This window comes from Schistocerca nitens, chromosome 2 (assembly GCF_023898315.1).
Source record: "Schistocerca nitens isolate TAMUIC-IGC-003100 chromosome 2, iqSchNite1.1, whole genome shotgun sequence".
Lineage (NCBI taxonomy): Eukaryota > Metazoa > Arthropoda > Insecta > Orthoptera > Acrididae > Schistocerca > Schistocerca nitens.
In genome coordinates, this window is record NC_064615.1 from 805,101,021 (window position 1) to 805,121,045 (window position 20,025).

At 39.6% G+C, this 20,025-nt stretch overlaps 1 protein-coding gene across 1 annotated transcript in view; it reads right to left on the reverse strand.

Annotated features, from left to right (window-relative positions):
• Positions 1-20,025, reverse strand: part of LOC126237063 (piwi-like protein Ago3) — a 214,726-nt gene that overhangs the window by 43,380 nt on the left and 151,321 nt on the right. The window contains exon 14 of the mRNA XM_049946849.1: positions 1,819-2,013. Coding sequence (XP_049802806.1) covers positions 1,819-2,013 — 195 coding nt within the window. The remainder of the gene's footprint in view (positions 1-1,818; positions 2,014-20,025) is intronic.

The following is a 20,025-nucleotide window of genomic DNA, read 5'->3' on the forward strand; positions in this document are numbered from 1 at the left end:
CTTTTCCAAGGGAAAGAAAAATGCAGTACAGCATGAATACACTAAAAGAAATCACAACACCATGTACAAGGGACAGGGCATTATATGAAATTGTGAGGAAAATCAGAATAAAACTGATTTCCTATTACAAAAAAAATACTGTGCTGTCTTATGTAAATCAATTAAATATTAAAAATAAACTTCTCTATAGAGTCTGAAATTAATAATTCAGATGATAAATTTAAATCCGTATTTGCAACTGTTAAAAGAGAAATCAGAAAATTAGTTCAGAAAAATGAGACCTTTGGTATTAAAGAAAACACTAAAATGGCAATTGATAGTCAGGTAGCCAATATATTTAACAATTATATCCCGTAAGTGGTTCAGAAGGTTGACATGGGCAGCTGAAGGGAGAAAGCATTACTAAAACCCTGTTCTTCACATATAGTTAATGCATTTAGCTACATATGCAACACATCACTGCCAGACATACTTCCTAACAGACTGAAATATGCTGTTGTAAGAAACTAACACTTCCCAATCAGTTTCACTGCTTGTCACCTGCCTCTCCCACAATAAGATAATTAGTCTCGATTTGGATTCCAAAATGGCCTCCCAACACAACATGCTATTTTTTGGCTTAACAAATTGGATTGTACAAATTTTCAATGAAAACTACGCATGTTCAGATCTTCAGTTAAAATTGACTGAACTGCATAGAAACTTAAATTAAGTTCATCAGCCATCTTCCTAATTGTAAGTCTACGATCAGAGTGCACCAAATCGTCAACGTTCGCAACATTTTCATTCATTTCTGAAGTGGAAGGACGGCTAGACCTTGGGTCATCTTCAAATGATTCGCGGCCATTTTTAAATCTGTAGAACCAGACAAAAACATTTGACTGGCTCATTCAATTATCTCCAAAAGCTGTTTTTGACAGTTCATAAGTCTCAGAAGCTGATTTCCCGATTTTAAAACAAAATTTCACATGAACTCGTTGCTCTGTTTTTACATCCATTTTCACGCAGACAGAATATGGCAACAAGCCCTAACAGACCTGCACTCAACCAGTTGCCACAACGAACTGAATAAAGGAAAAACAGTTTCCTGTCAGAGGGCGTTCAAGGACAAGGCAAAGACTCACTACTCACCCTCCGTGTACCTGCCTGCCAAACCAGTAAGCTGTAGCGGATCCATTCTTAAAACTTTCCAATCACACCTCATATTAAATTTATTGCACTCTAAATACTGTCCATCACTAATTGTACGTTCTTACTTTCATGCAATTTAAATTTGCTTCCTCATTTATTGCTATTATTCAAGGGAAGCACTCCAGGTCATAAAAAATCAGCATAGCAGCTACGAATATTTTCCAAATTAGGTAATATTATCCTTATGCATTCTAGAAAATGAACTATTTCACTTCACAGAAGGAAATTCACTATTAAATTATTAAACATGGTTGCGGCAAGTTTTCTTTTCCTCATTAATAATTTATCAATCTAAGATTGTCCCTTTTAGAAACATGTGATTCACTTAATAAAATGACAGCTCTGTGCAAGGATTGGGCAACTAGCAAGTATTAGTATCTAGGGAATAAGCTCTGATGTCGTTTTACAGCATGCTCATTTCTCTGCGTTTAGTCTGTAACAAGGTATGATTATTGAGATTTTTAAAATATTTCTATAAAACAAAATTTACCGACTACAATGTAACAACTACAGTAAGCGATATCACTACCTGTATCTCACTTAAGCCAACTCTGTTCTTAAAATTTCAAAATTAGTATTATATTAGATATTGCACCATGAATGAAACTGATATTAGTTCTTTATTACCTCATGATATTTCTTCAAAGATGATATGAAGCAAGCTCGCAAACTATCTACCCATTCTTGGGCAGGACCTTGAATACAAACTTGGCTGTACCATCTAGTAACAGATTTGTTCAAAGATGATACAAATGCAGCAACACTGCTTCCTTTCCTGAGTGCGTCATGGTAGGAATCAATTCCTATCACCATTAAATTATCCTGAAGAAAAACAAAGCAAATCATCAATATGAAAGAGTAATTTTAAAACACCTGGAGGTAATGAAAGGGCTTTAAGGGCAATAATAACTACTCACTGAACACAGCTTAAAAGAAAAAAAAAATACTGTAAGAGCTCGTTAAGGAGCTGCACTTAAGCTATTTTTAATGGTGATATAAGTAAAAGCAGAACAATTTTTTCCAGCTGAAAAATCCATAAAAGAATGCTTCATAACATCATTTCCTGGGATTGTATAAATAATAGAAATCACTTTTCCACCTTTTAAATGCCTTTTCTCTAACACAGTGTGCCAGATAAAGTGACATAAGGAATGATCTGGTGCATACTACAGCTAATGACTTACATGCAGTATCCATTATCTGACTGAATCAACACTAGTTAATGGACTACTGCTTGCAGGAATGATGTGATGTAATCAGCCGAGGTCTACGTGTAGAATCTTTGAGTAACAACCACAGTGTCTTGGGTCTAAACCCAGCCTTAGCTTAACATTGAATAAAAATCATCAGCAACAGCAGCCAAAGGCTTCCATATAAGGAGTCACCCTCCTCCTGTCAACAGCCTAGTCAAAGGGGGCAGGGGAGCAGACAATTTCAGAACATCTTGCCCCTGGAGGTGGGAAACGTTCTTACAAGGCAGAAAAATCAGCAACAGTCAATGCAAAGGGTATGAAGAAGGGAATGGAAACCACTACATTTAAGATGCATAATGTGTGACCTGTAACTGAAAAGGTATCATGATGATCTCTCCACTGGCAAAAGATTCCGGATTAGTCCTCCATTCTGATCTCCAGAAGGGTACTGCCAAAGGGGAGGTAAATAAGAGATAAAGACTGAATAACTAACAAAAGAGTATAACACTGTATAAGACTTGTGTACTTCACAAAAAAAAAAAAGTTGCCTACGACTATAATATAAATGAGTCACTGTTGGAATACATGAGAATAACACTTTATAGGAATATGAAATGGAATGATCACATACACTCAGTCATGGGTAAAGCAGGTTGCAGACTTCGATTTATTGGAGAATACTGGGAAGTGCAATCAGTCTTCAAAGGAGACTGCTTACAAATCACTCATGCGACTGATTCTAGAATACTGCTGAACTGTGTGGGGCCCGTATCATATAGAACTAACAGGGGATATTGAATGTATACAGAATAGGATAGCATGAGTGTTCACAGGTTTGTTTGATCTGTGGCAGTGCCACAACGATACTGAAGAAACTGAACTGGAAGATTCTTGAAGATAGAAGTAAATTATCTGAGAAAGTCTATTAACAAAGATTCAAGAACCGGCTTTATGAAATGATGACTCTAGGTAAGCACTACAATCACCCACATATCACTCACATAGGGATTGTGAGGCTAAGATTAGAATAATTACTGCATGCACAAGAGCATTCAAACAACCATTCTTCCTGCACTCCACATGTGAATGAAAGGAAGAAACCCTAGTAACTGGTACAACAGGACGGACCCTCTGCCACGCACCTCACAGTGGTTTCCTGATGTAGATATAGTGTGGAATGCTAAAAGTTTTATGTAATAGGGATGCTAGTAAATCCAGAGAGGAATGTAAATACTGTCTAGATATTGTTGGAGGTCAGTGAAATGAAAGAGAAATGATTCAAGGATTTCTGGTCAGAAGAGTATAAACAGCAACAGGAAATGGTATAACACGAGCAGGATTTGTTATGGACAGGAAGACACCAAGAGAGCGAGTTTCTGTGAACAGTTCAGTGATACGATTATTCTTAAGAGAATCAGAAGTAAACCGCTACCAACAATAATAGTACTGGCATACATGCTGATGTCACAAGAAAAAGATGAAGAGTTAGGGGGAGAATATGAGGATACTGAATAGGTAATTCAGTGGGTAATGGGAGATGATGATCTAATAACGAGAAGCAGTAGTAGGGGAAGGACTAGAAGAAAGGGTTACAAAAGAATATGGGCTTGGAAGTAGGAACGAGAAAGAAGGAAGAATAACTGAATCCTGTGGTAAATGTCAAATAGTAATAGAGAACACACTGTTGAAATATGGCAGTAGTATGCTTAGAAAAAGCATGGAGATAAGGGAAGATTCAAGCAGGATTACATCATGGTCATAAAGTTTTCCAACTCAATTATTAAACTGTAAGGTATACGTAAGAGCAAGTGGAAAGAAGAGGAACACCAAAGTACAGTAGAGTGCCGTTAATCTGAACTAATTAGGACCGGACCTTGTTCGGATTATCGATTTGTTCGAATTAGCCAGAATTACGGTGACGAGTTTCTAGAACGAAGTATGCCAATCAGATAAGTAGGTACATCATGGTAACAAATGGGAACAAGTGTGGGAACAATGACTCACTCTCACTCGCTGCCCTTGTTCTTGTGCATTGTTGAGACCTTTGTGGTGTTTGAAGTCAGTGCACTGTAAGTTGGCTCGCAAAGTGCTTGGTCACATTAGTTATCAATCGCTGGCAGGCGTAAAAGTTGAATTGTATTCGTTCAGTTATAGTGGTGTATGTATTTTCGTCATGAGTAAACGGAAACATACAACGTTAACTCTCAAAGAAAAGCTTAATGCTATGAAGCGGATAGACATTGGTGAGAATGTATGTAAACTAGCAACGGAACTGGGTGTTGGCAAAGCAACCATTTACAAGATTGGAAGAAGAACCAAGTGAAGCTTGAACAGTCCTGTGCAATGTCTTTGGGAAAAACACTCGAAATTCGACAGACTTTGAAACAGTCACAGTACGATAAAGCGGATGAAGCTCTTTTCCTTTGGCTTACACAGGAAAGAGAAAGGGGAACTCATTTGAGTGGAGCACTGGTTCAGGAGAAGCCTGTTTACCTGAACAAGTTAATAATAGTGATGAGCCTTTTAGTGCGAGTAAGGGTTGGTTGCACCGACTCAAAAAAACGTCATGGAATCCATGAGCTAACAATTACTGGAGGGAAGCTTTCTCCTGACTGTGATGCAGTGAAGGAAGACTTGGGGAGTTTATAAAAATGATAAGAGAGGGAAAGTATTCTCTCCAACAAATTTATAACACTGGCGAGACTGGCCTGAATTTTAGGGCATAGCCAACAAAAAGCCTGGCGCCAAAAGCAGACCACCATGCTCCTGGTTTCAAAATGTGCAAAGATTGTGTGACTTTATTAGCATGCAGCAATGCTGCTGGTAATCACAAGCTGCTTTTAATGCTGATCGGCAAATCTGCTAGGCCCAGAGCTTTTAAAAATTGCAACATGAAGTCCCTGCCTGTATAGTATCGCAACAAGAGAAAAGCATGGATGGATGGTAAGCTGTTCAAAGAATGGTTTCACGGCTGGTTTGTTCTCTCTGTTTGACGGTTTTTCAAGGAAAATCATTTGTCTCCCCATGCAATCCTTTCGATTGATAATGCACCATCTCACACCAGCACTGAGGTATTATGTGATGGAGAAATTGTGGCGAAGTTTTTGCTGCCGAATGTTACATCACTTCTACAGTCGATGGACCAGGGTGTACTGCAAACATTAACATTGATTTACAGAAAATTTTTTTTTAAGAATGCTGATCCAAGATGATAGCATTCCTTTAGCGGACAAAATAAAAAAAAAAAAACCAATGGGAAGGACGTTGTTTATTGGGCCACTGAGGCATGACAGAATATTTCAGAAAAGACTCTGAGAAAATCGTGGAGAAAACTGTGAACATCTCTTGAATTTCAGAACGACCTAGTTGAAAATTAAGAGGAACACATTAGAACATGATTATCTTTTTAACTGGTTATACGAAAGACTTTTGCTTACGTACTTTATTTACAACATTGAACATGATCAGGATGAAGAAGGAAACGCACATTTGCACGTGTCAGCACTCAACCACTGCCTTTGTGACAATTACAAAGGCAGTGTCCAAGATCTGACAGACGCACAAACACACATGTGGGTATATCTCTTTGTGTCAATCATATCCAAAGGTGTAAATAAATCGCAGAAGAAAAAGTCTTTCGTGAAGCCACATTAAAAAGATATTCGTGTTTTAATGTGAGATTTATTATTGATAAGCATCATAAAATTACAGTAAAGTAACACAATAGTGGTTAAAACACTAAAGTTGGCAGCCTTCGTAAACTGAGAACAATAGGCACAAAATCTACAGCTTCTTGCTGACAATATCACTCAGTCACACACATTCTGGATGGAGGGCGGAAACTGTCATGTTATGGAGCATATGGAGGAGCAATGTTTACACCTGACATCAGGTTGTACTACACTAAGACTGCATGCTTACTACAATTAATGTATTTCACACGAAATAACAGCGAATAGTGAGAGCCCATTGTAGACAGAGCCCTCTTCAAAAGCAGTGTTTATTTGTATAAATGAGTGTGAAATTAAATTAAAACTGTTATAATACAACATTGTGAGCAGAAGGAACGGGTTGCTATTAGAGTGACTATTGTCAGATCATGATTATCATTAATGCATTGACTCAGTGGACTTTCCCACCCATTCAAACACAGCAATTTTATAATACAGGGGGCTGTGACCCAGCACACCGACAATGAAAATCTTGTTGTGACTCTTCAAGTTTCCTGGTGGATGTGTTGTAAATAGTCTTCATGGATTTGCCGCCGGATCACATTGTGCAAATTCCACAATAATTCCTCGGAGTAACTCTCCGACATCTTCTGGTGGTTCAACTTTGCTCGTGGCTAGGTAAGACTGACAGATTCCGCAGACCGACGCCCCGTTTTTAGAACATGTGCGTGAAGAATGCGCAGCCACAGAAATCACGCATGCGCAGTGATTTGCCCTATCCAAGCTCTCACTGCCGAAAATCGCAGAGTGGCTCTCCCGCACGTGCGTTGTACGCTGCGTTTGTCAACAGTGCGGCCTCATGTTTCTCACCAACAGCCGTACTAGGCCAGTGTTATGACGGGCCTGTTATCGAAGAATCTTGACTTTCGCATCTTGATTTAATAGCAGCCAATGCAGGGTTCTAGGCTGTGCTCAGTTGAAATCCCATATCCTTGTTGATGAGATTATCGGCTGTGCGGATATGTATTGCTTCCTTAATGACGCAGTCCCAGAAAGATGATGCCGGGGATAAAACTTCCATCTTTTCATAAATCATACGATGTCCTGTATTCAGGCAGTGTTCCGCAATTGTCGACTTTTCCGGTTGACAACGGCGTGTATGACGCTCGTGTCCATCACAGCAGTCTTGTACTGTGCGGCCTTTCTGGCCTATATACGCTGCCCCACGCTGACAAGGAATCTTGTACACACCATATTTCCTCAGTCCAAGGTCATTAACTGAACCCAACAGGTTTCTCAGTTTTGCAGATGGTTGAAAAACTTAACTCCATATCTTCCGAGGACTCTTCTGATTCTTGACGACATGGTACCAAAATATGCGAAAAAGGTCAAAGTGGTGGGTGTCTTCGTATCTTCATTCAGCTCCATGGATTGAACTCGCCTAGGCCTGAATGCACTATGTATCTGTCTCTCAGAATAACCGTTTTGTTGGAACACTGTCTTCACATGTTGTATTTAACTTGACAGGCTCTCAGGATGCTTTATGAACTAATATACGTAATGCACTACCGCATTGTGCAGGTTGATGGCATCTTGTGGCCTGCAGATATAGATCTGTATGCGTTGGCTTGTGGAAGACGCTGTGTCCCAAGGTTCCACCTGCTTTCCTTTGTACCAACACACCAAGAAACGGTAAAGTACCATCTTTTTCCACTTCCATTGTGAAGTTTATATTCGGATGGGGTGAATTCAGATGCTGAAGAAATGTAGGTAGAGTATCAAGTCCATGTGGCCACACCACAAATGTATCATCCACATACTGCAAAAAACAAGAGGGTTTGAGAGTGGCTGACTATAGTGCTTTTTCTCCAAAGTCCTCCATAAAATAATTGGCCACCACAGGAGACAGAGGGCTTCCACCTAAGTTTTGATGTTGTGTCTTTATTTATAAAGGTGCCTTTGCAGGACTCTTTGGAGCTCGTTAGAACAAGTTCGAGGAGGACATAGTAGCATTATTCAAACACGTGCTTACTTCAATATACTTCTTATTTCAAAACCAATATTTTGAACAAGTGGACGGTGTCGCCATGGGAAGCCCCCTGTCTCCTGTGGCGGCCAATTATTTTATGGACGACTTTGAAGAAAAAGCACTACAGTCAGCCACTCTAAAGCCCTCTCGTTTTTTGCGGTATGTGGATGATACATTTGTGGTGTGGCCACATGGACTTGATACGCAACCTACGTTTCTTCAGCATCTGAATTCGCTCCATCCGAATATAAACTTCACAATGGAAGTGGAAAAAAATGGTACTTTACATTTTCTTGGTGTGTTGGTACAAAGAAAAGCAGATGGAACCTTGGGACACAGCGTCTTCCGCAAGCCAACGCATACAGATCTATATCTGCAGGCCACAAGCTGCCATCATCCTGCACAATGTGGTAGTGCATTACGTACGTTAGTTCATAGAGCATCCTGAGAGCCTGACGTGTGAAATCCAACATTTGAAGACAGCATTCCGACAAAACGGTTATTCTGAGACACAGATACATAATGCATTCAGACCTAGGCGAGTTCAATCTATGGAGTTGAATGAAGACATGAAGACACCCACCACTTTGGCTTTTTTTTTGTGCATATTTTGGTGCCATGTCGTCAAGAATCAGAAGAGTCCTCGAAATATATGGAATTAACTGTGTTTTTCAACCATCTGCAAAACTGAGAAACCTGTTGGGTTCAGTTAATGACCTTGGACTGACGAAATGTGGTGTGTACAAGATTCCTTGTCAGTGTGGGGCAGCATATATAGGCCAGACATGCCGCACAGTACAAAAATGCTGCGATGAACTTCAGCGTCAAACACGCCTTCGTCAACTGGAAAAGTCGGCAATTGTGGAACACTGCCTGAATACAGAACATCGTATGATTTACGAAAAGACGGAAGTTTTAGCCCCGGCATTGTCTTTCTAGGACTGCGTCATTAAGGAATCAATACATATCAGTAAAGCTGATAATCTCATCAACAAGGATACGGGATTTCAACTGAGCACAGCCTGGAACACTGCATTTGCTGCTATTAAATCACAATGTGAAAATCAAGATTCTTCTATAAAAGGCCCGTCATAACACTGGCCTAGTACGGCTGTTGGTGAGAAACATTTGGCCACACTGTTGACGAATGCAGCGTACAGCACACATGTGGGAGAGCCGCTCTTTGATTTTCGGCACAGGGAATTTGAACAGGGCAAATCATTGCGCATGCGTGATTTCTGTGGGTGCGCATTCTACGTGCGCGTGTTCTAAAAACTGGACATCTGCGTGCGGATACCGTCAGTCGTACCTAGCCACGAGCATGGTTGAACCACCTGATGATGTCGGACAGTTGCTCCGAGGAAATATTGTGGAATTCGCACAATGTGATTTGGCGGCAAACCCATGAAGACTTTTTACAATGAAAATCTTGCTTACTGTGCTAATGCTATGTTACATGACCATTAACTTTGTGTATAATCTAGATTTTCTGCTTTGTTCCAATTTAATTTTGAACAGGAAAACTAAGCATTTTTTTGAAGAAATCTGTATCAGAACCAATGTTAAAAGTCGTGATAATGTCAAAGAAAACTTAAAATGCGGGAAATTTTGTAAGACAGAATCATTACCGTATTTACTCGAATCCAAGCCGCACCTGAAATTTGAGACTCGAAATTCAAGGGGAGAGAAAAGTTTTAGACCGCACCTCCAAATCGAAACAAAGTTGGTCCATTGTAATATGAGACACAATTTAGGTCAAATGAATGACGATACAGTTACAGTAGTTTGGTTCGAGTCGTAAGCTTAGCAGTTAAGCTTTACCAGGTAGGCATTGCTATGCGTCAGGCGCTCCGTCCGCATTTATACAGCTACCCTTCCTTTTTCAAATGCTTCGTCTGGTTTGAAGTGATTGCTTATTTTTCTTTGATCTGATAAGTGCCGTTCTCTTTGGTATAGGTTTTTACGTCACTCTAAGCTGAAAATGCATTATTGTACTGTGTCATGCATTGTTTGTCGCATTCTGATAATGAGTGTTTACGGTCTGTCACCACTCGCGGCATGACTTGGTTTTGTGCACGCTACTGCCGCTTACAATTAAAAGAAAAGAGAGGAATCATCTCATTAGCGAAACAATGGCAAAAGACTGCTATTTGTTTTTACTTACACTGCTGCTTTCATTGATAATGATAAACAAGAACCAAATAATAGACTGCGTATGATAGAAGATGTTCTAAACGAGAGTTTATCGAACATTTTTCTCAGTTTGAAAATCTTTGCAGAGGCCTCTTTAGTACATTACATTCTGCACAGAAATTAGAGTCATCTTAGATTTAAAAATCTAGTCAGTTGCCGTGCTTCATTTCTGACTGTATCACTATTCGGCACAAGGATAATACGAATATAAACATGACATGATATGTATATCCTTCCGCGTTTGCTGTTGTCTCACTGTTAGTTTCGTAGTTTATTAGGCAGACAGGATTTAAGTGAGATAGCAGCAAACATGAAAGAATACATGGCAAAATGTTTACATTCGTATTATTCCTATGATGAAGAGAATACTGCATGTGATTCACAATTCATAAAAGTTCCTATTAGCAACCATCTCTTGTCACAGGTAGGAAAAAATTCAGAACGTAGAGATAGCCATATTGACAGACAAACATCCCAAACAGTCTTGCCAGTCGGATTTTCGTAGTACATTGAAAGGCTGCTACATTCGAAAATGAACAATACAGAATTTGTATTTACTTCATTGGATAATGTATGAAAATGCAGTGGTCGAAACTCGGGGCAGAGAAAAAAGCTCGTCTTCCACCTTTTTTTAAAATTTATTTACTGATGCAGAGGTTATTGCGCCAGTATTTATCTTTGTGCCTGCAAAGCATGCCTGTGTAGCTTTACATATATTCGACGGCAGACGTTAATTGTGGCGGCACCTACCAACGTTTTTCAGAACTTTCGCTTACTTTGCACTCGATTCTAAGCTGCAGGCGGTTTTTTGGATTACAAAAACCGGAAAGAAAGTGTGCCTTAGATTCGAGTAAATACGGTAATTACAGGAAAGTGTTGTATTGATAGAATAGGACTTCTGCTGGGGGGGAAAAATGCAGTAACATAAAAATGGGGTTTTACAGTAGTTACAACCTGCTCTATTGATTTGTAAGCAATGTAACTGCTGCAAATAGCTGAATTTATTGCAGAACTTAAGTACAGAAGAACCTCAACTAACCATAACTTTTGGGACCAGGTGGTGGTCAGATTGCTATGGTGATCAGATTACCAGAGGGGAATGCAGTTCTCATTTACAGAGCTCCGCACATTTTAATACATTATAATGAAGTAAGAAAAATTACATTTCTAATTAAAGGAAGGGCATACAAAAGAAGGTAGACACAATGATTTCAAGAAGAGTGAAATGTTTTCTTGTTTTAATTTCTTAATCTTTGACTTAGCGGCTGCACCATGCTACTTCTTCGCCAACACTATGTCCATAGCTGTGGTGGTTGGCTGTTGTTCAAAATATTTAAGGGCAGTTTTTGAATACATCATATACTGGAAAGTGGTCGTTGTTCTTACCTTGTTCCTTTTCTTTATCATCTGACTCATCTTGCTCAACGTTTTACTGTTGCAAGAAAAGATTAATTATCTGACCATGTTCAATTTCTTCATTGGTAACAGCAGCTGTGTTACCTTCTGCTTGTCATTCCTCTACATTAGCATGCTGGATATCATTCTGATGAGCCTGCAAATTAGTGTCTGCCCTTCACTGGCAAATGAGAGATGAAGGTATCCTACAACATTTTTACTGTAGTTTATGCATATATTTCTGTCCCTTGTATGCATGGCTGCACAGCTTAGAACGATGCCTCATTCATTTTACTATATTGTGGTATTATTTTTGTTCCGTTTCCAGATAATTTGGTGATGCCTTACAAGGGTGAAATGCGTAATACTTATTAATAAAAGCAGATTGGCAAATGAGACTGTTTTCATTCAAAACATATATGAATAATCTAGTGGATAATGTTGGAAGCTCCACGAGGTAGCTTGCGGATGACGCTGTTGTATGTAAGAAGGTTACACCAAAAGACTGCAGTGATTTGCAGGAGGACCTGCAGACGATACATGAATGGTACACTGACTGTCAGTTGTCCCTGAATGTAAATAAAATATAACCTACTGCACATACACAGAAGAAACCAATACTGTACAACTGTACTAGGGGCAAACAAATTGCTATAAAAAGTAATTATTGTAATATACCTAGGAACTACCATCATCAGGAGTAACTTTCAACAGAGTGACAACATAAAACTAATAATTTATCCACAGAAGTGGCAGCTTACGAAACTATTATTCACAATTCTTGGGTATTGCTTATCAGTGTGGAATCCTTACCACGTTGCATTACCAGAAGACAGAGATAAGATCAAACAATGTGTAGTGTGTTTCATCACAGGAACATTTAGTCAGCATGTGAGCATTACAGAGACACTCAACGGACTGCAGATACTGACTCTAAAAGAGAAGCACTAAATTCTGAGAGCTGTTCTGGGAAGCGTTTAACAACATATTACATCCTCCCACATACATCTAGCAAAATGACAATGAGGAAATTTGAGAAATTAAAGCTAATATGGAGATTTACCGACAATCATTCTTCACAAATGCCATTTGCAAATGGAAAGGAAAAGTGGGTGATCAAATGGAGGTACCGGAAGTACCCTCAAAGACGTACCATCAGGTGGCTTGCTGTGTACTGATGTAGATGTAAATGTTGAAATGTCCAAGAAAAATCTAAACAATCATGAATGTGAAGGTTAAGAAAGGGACGAATAATGGAATAGATTACACTATAGCTAGATTTGATTCACACACCATAGTAATACATGAAAGGCTCCTTTCAAAACTAGGAGACAATATACCCCAAACATTGAAAAAAAGAGAGGACAGGATGATGACGATTGCTGTGGGAACAGGTTCAACAAGAGGAACTAAGAAACATAGGTGGTCAAACCATGGTGGATGCCTTGACAAAATGGAAGCAGGAATGCCAAGAGTGGCATTTGCACAACAAAGAACACATATTTTTAAAATTTAAGGTAGTTCGATGGCAAACAGCAAAAGCGACATGGAACGTTAAGTGTATATATGATAGAAGACCAAATCAGTTGAACTTGAAAAGGATCTTCAGAAAAAACAAGACTCAAGAATTCTAAGAAGTGTTTCAATACAACTTCTCTAAGTATAACCAACCAAAACTTAGTTATTGAAAATAAAATGGAAAGCCAGCGTTCAACAAAGAGGACTGAATTATTAGCTAAATATTTTGAGAAACTATTAAACTGTGATAAACCAAAAGTGTGTTTACATCTAAATTTTTGATGTGAAGTCACCAGGTAAGAAGGAATCATTCAAGATGTGAATAACAACAAAGCAGCTGGCGAAGATAGAGTTGTCACAGAGTTTTGGAAACTAGCTGATGGAAATCTATTGCAAACATTAAAACAAGTAAAGCAGACTATGTGGCTAATCATAAGAAATTCAAGAGGGTTGGAAGCGTAAATTCAGGTTTTACATAAGAAAGGAGATTAAACTGATGCCATCAACTACAGAGGAATATCAATGTTCCCTGTTCATACAAGATCCTTTCTAAAACACTGCATAATAGGTTACAGGTGCACACAGATGATTAGATTGAAGAGTATTGAGGTGGATTTCAGGAGGGAAGGTCATTTGAGGAACACATCCTGCATCTTAAGCTCATAATCCAAAACAGAATAACAAGATACATGCCCTTTGTCACTGTGTTACTGGACTTTACAAAGGCATACCACACTGTTGACAGAACATCAACGATTCAAATATGTGAAGAATTTGGTGTAGATATAAAACAAGAAATATAATTTGATAACTACTAATGAATACATAATATGAAGCTAAAGTTTTAGCTAATATGTCTGAAACTTTTGGTGTACAAACAAGTGTTACACAAGGAGATGTTCTGTTGCCTATTTTACATTACGGAAAAATTAAAATAGTCAATAAAAGTAAATATCTTGGTGAGGTAATACAGAAGAACGACTGTGAGACATGGGGCTAATAAACTCAGAACAAGGAAGATGGAAATGGCCTTTCAGTTACCGGTAACTAAGGATGTGCACAATAAGATCCATCTCCTTTGTAGCAAAGTTACAACACTATGTTATGGTAATAAAATTTTTATACTCAGCCAAATGCCTGCATCTGAGTGAGACCAGAAATACAAAACAAGGAAAAGAAAGAGGAAAGTCCTAAGCAAAATAATGGGGCCAATAAAACGCGATGAATATACGAATAAGAGTAATGAAGAACTGTACAAACTGTACAAAAAAAGTGGGAAAATGTAGAATGATGTTTTATAACCATCTGGTTCAAACGAATAAAAATTGGATATGCAACAGAATTTTTGAATATGTCAACCATAAAAGAAGTCCCTCTGGTTGCCCCAAGGAATCAGTAGTAATCTGAAACAGGTGAAGAAAATGAAATTCTGTTCAGAGATACATTTTTACAGATTTTAGGTTCTCATCTCCAGAGTGAACCAAAAAAAGAAAAACTTGAGATCAGTAGTCAAAAGTTCAGAAACAACAACACACTGATCAAATGAAGAAGTACTGAAAAGAAAGTAAACCAACAGAACAAGCCAGAAGCTGTGCCCCTCCTGGCCTGTCCAGTTTACTACTAACTATGCAACGTATTTGGATCATCTGACTAAGTTTTGATGAGTTAGGAAAGGGGAAGGAGGCAACCATAAAGAAAAATGGGGAAGGGGGGATGGTCTGAATGAGATACATAGTAACTCATCAACAGAACAAGCTGAGAATGGTACCTCTCCTGGTTTGTGCATTTGACTTCTAACTATGTAACATAATCAGATCATATGATGATGAGTCACTACGAAGTCAAAACCAATCTTGATATTTGTGTGACCAGTGACAAACAAATAACGTAAAAGAAGACTAACATATCAAAATACTGTACACAGAAAGGACACCTAAAAATGTCACTTTCATCAAACATGATAGGAAAACTTCTGAAATCACATTCTGGATTGCATCAACTATCAATGAATAAAGCAGTAAAAGGTTGAAAATGCCATCACAGCATGAATTAGAGTAAGATAGAAAGATTTATTATGTTGATTTTTCCTTACAAGCTATAAAAAACTGGGGGAGAGAGAAGAACAGCAATGAATCACTGCACAAAACTTATCATGAAAAACAAGCTCCTCTTTTTTTCTTTTATTTATTTATTTATTTATTTACTTCATAGATTAATTACATATTGTGACAATTTCTGTTGAAAGATTCACTGCGTTAAAATAATCAGGAAAACTGTCAGTCATGCTGTTTTTCTCCACCCCCTTTGAAACAAATTAAGCATTCTGCAACAACAGGGCTCATGCTCACAAGCAAACTTCTGTAATTAGTTACAACTAGAATACAACAAACCGCATACATTCCTTTGGATTATGTCAGGGTTTTTAGACAATTCAACATCTCCATTTTTCTTGCCTGTATGAAAATACTTAAGATATATAATTACTTTGGAGATAATTTAGGATTTGTTTAATTACATCCGATTCCTTCACTTTACAAAGCAAGTTTGCTTCTTGTTATTCACTAAACACCTTCAATCTTTACAAGTAACAAGAAATTATATATTTTATTTCGAAAGTTTTGTTTAATGACAGTATTATGAAAACAATAGACTGCTACTCACCATATAGCTGATATGGTGAGTCATAGACAGGCACAACAGACAGACTACTAAACACACAAGAAGGCCTTCTTCTGAAATAGACACCAAACACACACACACACACACACACACACACACACACACACACAAATTCACGCAAACATAGCTCACACACGTGACCACTGCCTCTCGCAGCCAACGCCAGGCTGCGAGCAACTGTGCATGATGGGAGAAGCAATCTGGGTGGTGGGGGTAAGGAGGCAGCTGTGGCAGCTAGGGAGAGCAGGGTACGAGTGGGGGACAGTAAAATCCTATTTGTGGGAGCATACAGGGACGAGATGGATGGAGGGTGTGGCTTCGGCAACTAGGTACTTTTAGGAGGTCAGACAGAGGGTGGGATGGGGTAAATGAAAGAATTACAAAGACAGTGGGCACACTTGTAAAACAAAAGTCTGTGGAGTCAGAAAAAGTAAGGGATAGGTGGGTGAAGGACAATATCTAATGAAGGCTGAGGCCAGGAGGGTTACGGGAACATGGGATAATTTGCAGGGAGAGTTCCCAACCGTGCAATTCAGAAAAGTACTTGTCGATAGCGAGGATCCAGGGGACACAACTGTGAAGTAGTTATTAAAACAAAGACCGCTGCAATGGTCAGCATGCTCAGCAACTGGGTGTGCCATCTTTTCCTTGGCCACAGTTCGTCACTGGCCATTCATGCGAACAGCTTGTTGGTTGTCATGGATGCACAGAACACAGCTTACCTTTTAGATCACATAACTGGTTTTCAAAGGTAGCCCTCCATTTGATGGGATATATGATGCTTGTGACCAAATTGGATACGTGGTGGTGGGAGGATGTGTGGGATAGGTCATGCATCTAGGTCTATTACAGAGATACGAGCCAAGAGGCAAGGGCTTCAGAAGCAAGCGTTGTGTAGGGATGGAAAAGGATAGTGTGTAGGTCCAGTGGGTGGCAGAATACCGACTATGGGAGTGGTGGGAAGGATAGTGGATAGGACATTCCTCATTTCAGGTCACAACGAGAAAGAGTCAAGACCCTGGTGGAGAGTATGATTCAATTGCTCCAGTCCTGTGTGACGCAGTCACAAGCAGAATGCTCCTCTGTGGGACTTTGGAAGGTGGTGGGTGACTAGAGAGAAGGCAAGGGAGATCTGTTTCTGTACAAGACTGGAGGGTAATTACTGTCTGTAAAGGCCTCAGTAGGATCTTTGGTACATTTCGAGATGGGTTTGGGATTCCTCTACATGGCCATGAAAAGGTCAGTTGGCAAAGGATATTGCCACACTGGTGCCCACTGCCATACCTTAGATATGTTTATAGGTGATTCCTTGAAAGGAGAAATAATTGTGGTTGAAGATATAGTTGGTGCTGGTGACTGGGAAGGAGGTTGTAGGTTTGTAATACCTCAGGCAGTGCAAAAGGTACTGCTCAATAGTGGCAACGACATGAGCATTAGAGACGGTTGTGTGGAGGTAGATGGCATCAATAGTGGTGAGCAGGGCAGCATGTCATAAAGGAACAGGAACTTGTTATCTTTCATATATGATGGCAAGCATGCTGAAGGTATTGGACTATGAGAGCAGATTCTCTCAGTGGTGAGTGTGTTAACTAACTACAATGGGAAGTCCTGGGTGTTTGTGTTTATGGACTTACAGAAGCATATAGAAGGTAGGTGTGTGGTAAATGGGGTCAGCATGGCAGAGTTTGTAGGTCGACGAATCTGACACATGGGGGAGTCTTTCTGCCAGATAATCCTTGCGGTTCAAAACAACATTGGTGGAGCCTTTGTCAGCAGGTAGGATAATAAGACCGGGATCAGATGACCCAAGTAACAATGCAGGAACAGTATGTGGGCCTGGTTTCTGGCTAGGGATAAGAAAACTTTTCAGTATTGGTGTGGATGGGAGGCAGAAGGATACATGGTGGAGGATAAAAATGCGTGAAAATACTTAAATAACGTAGAAATATACGTGAAAAAATTCGCAAAAATACACCAACATACATTGGAAAAATCACAAAAAGGATGGAATGGATGACGTATGGGGACACAAGATGAAACATAAGGGAGTAGGCCAATACGGAAAGGCAAAAAATGTACAAACATATGTGGAACCCCCCCATGAACCATGGACCGTGGACCTTGTCGTTGGTGGGGAGGCTTGCTTGCCTCAGTGATACAGATAGCCGTACCGTAGGTGCAACCACAGCAGAGGGGTATCTGTTGAGAGGCCAGACAAACGTGTGGTTCCTGAAGAGGGGCAGCAGCCTTTTCAGTAGTTGCAGGGGCAACAGTCTGGATGATTGGCTGATCTGGCCTTCTAACACTAACCGAAATGGCCTTGCTGTTCTGGTACTGCGAACGGCTGACAGCAAAGGGAAACTACAGCAGTAATTTTTCCTGAGGGCATGCAGCTTTACTGTATGATGATGGCGTCCTCTTGGGTAAAATATTCGGGAGGTAAAATAGTCCCCCATTCGGATCTCCAGGCGGGGACTACTCAAGAGGACGTCGTTATCAGGAGAAAGAAAAATGGTGTTCTACGGATCGGAGCGTGGAATGTCAGATCCCTTAATCGGGCAGGTAGGTTAGAAAATCTGAAAAGGGAAATGGATCGATTAAAGTTAGATATAGTGGGAATTAGTGGTATTCGGTGGCAGGAGGAACAAGACTTTTGGTCAGGTGAATATAGGGTTATAAATACAAAATCAAATAGGGGTAATGCAGGAGTCGGTTTAATAATGAACAAAAAAATAGGAGTACGGGTAAGCTACTACAAACAGCATAGTGAACGCATTATTGTGGCCAAGATAGACACGAAGCCCACGCCTACTACAGTAGTACAAGTTTATATGCCAACTAGCTCTGCAGAAGATGAAGAAATTGATGAAATGTATGATGAGATAAAAGAAATTATTCAGGTAGTGAAGGGAGACGAAAATTTAGTAGTCATGGGTAACTGGAATTCGACAGTAGGAAAAGGGAGAGAAGGAAACGTAGTAGGTGAATATGGATTGGGGGGAGAGAAATGAAGGAGGAAGCCGCCTGGTAGAATTTTGCACAGAGCATAACTTAATCATAGCTAACACTTGGTTCAAGAATCATAAAAGAAGGTTGTATACATGGAAGAACCCTGGAGATACTAAAAGGTATCAGATAGATTTATATAATGGTAAGACAGAGATTTAGGAACCAGGTTTTAAATTGTAAGACATTTCCAGGGGCGGATGTGGACTCTGACCAAAATCTATTGGTTATGAACTGTAGATTAAAACTGAAGAAACTACAAAAAGGTGGGAATTTAAAGTGATGGGTCCTGGATAAACTGAAAGAACCAGAGGTTGTACAGAGTTTCAGGGAGAGCATAAGGGAACAATTGACAGGAATGGGGGAAAGAAATACAGTAGAAGAGGAATGGGTAGCTTTGAGGGATGAAATAGTGAAGGCAGCGGAGGATCAAATAGGTAAAAAGATGAGGGCTGGTAGGAACCCTTGGGTAACAGAAGAAATATTGAATTTAATTGATGAAAGGAGAAAATATAAAAATGCAGTAAATGAAGGAGGCAAAAAGGAATACAAACGTCTCAAAAATGATATAGACAGGAAGTGCAAAATGGCTAAGCAGGGATGGCTAGAGGACAAATGTAAGGATGTAGAGGCTTATCTCACTAGGGGTAAGATAGATACTGCCTACAGGAAAATTAAAGAGACCTTTGGAGAAAAGAGAACCACTTGCATGAATATCAAGAGCTTTGATGGGAATCCAGTTCTATGCAAAGAAGGGAAAGCAGAAAGGTGGAAGGAGTATATAGAGGGTCTATACAAGGGCGATGTACTTGAGGACAATATTATGGAAATGGAAGAGGATGCAGATGAAGATGAGATGGGATATATGATACTGCGTGAAGAGTTTGACAGAGCACTGAAAGAACTGAGTCGAAACAAGGCCCCCGGAGTAGACAACATTCCATTACAACTACTGACAACCTTGGGAGAGCCAGTCCTGACAAAACTCTACCATCTGGTGAGCAAGATGTATGAGACAGGCGAAATACCCTCAGACTTCAAGAAGAATATAATAATTCCAACCCCAAAGACAGCATGTGTTGATAGAAGCCAACCTCGGAGAAGATCAATTTGGATTCCGTAGAAATGTTGGAACATGTGAGGCAATACT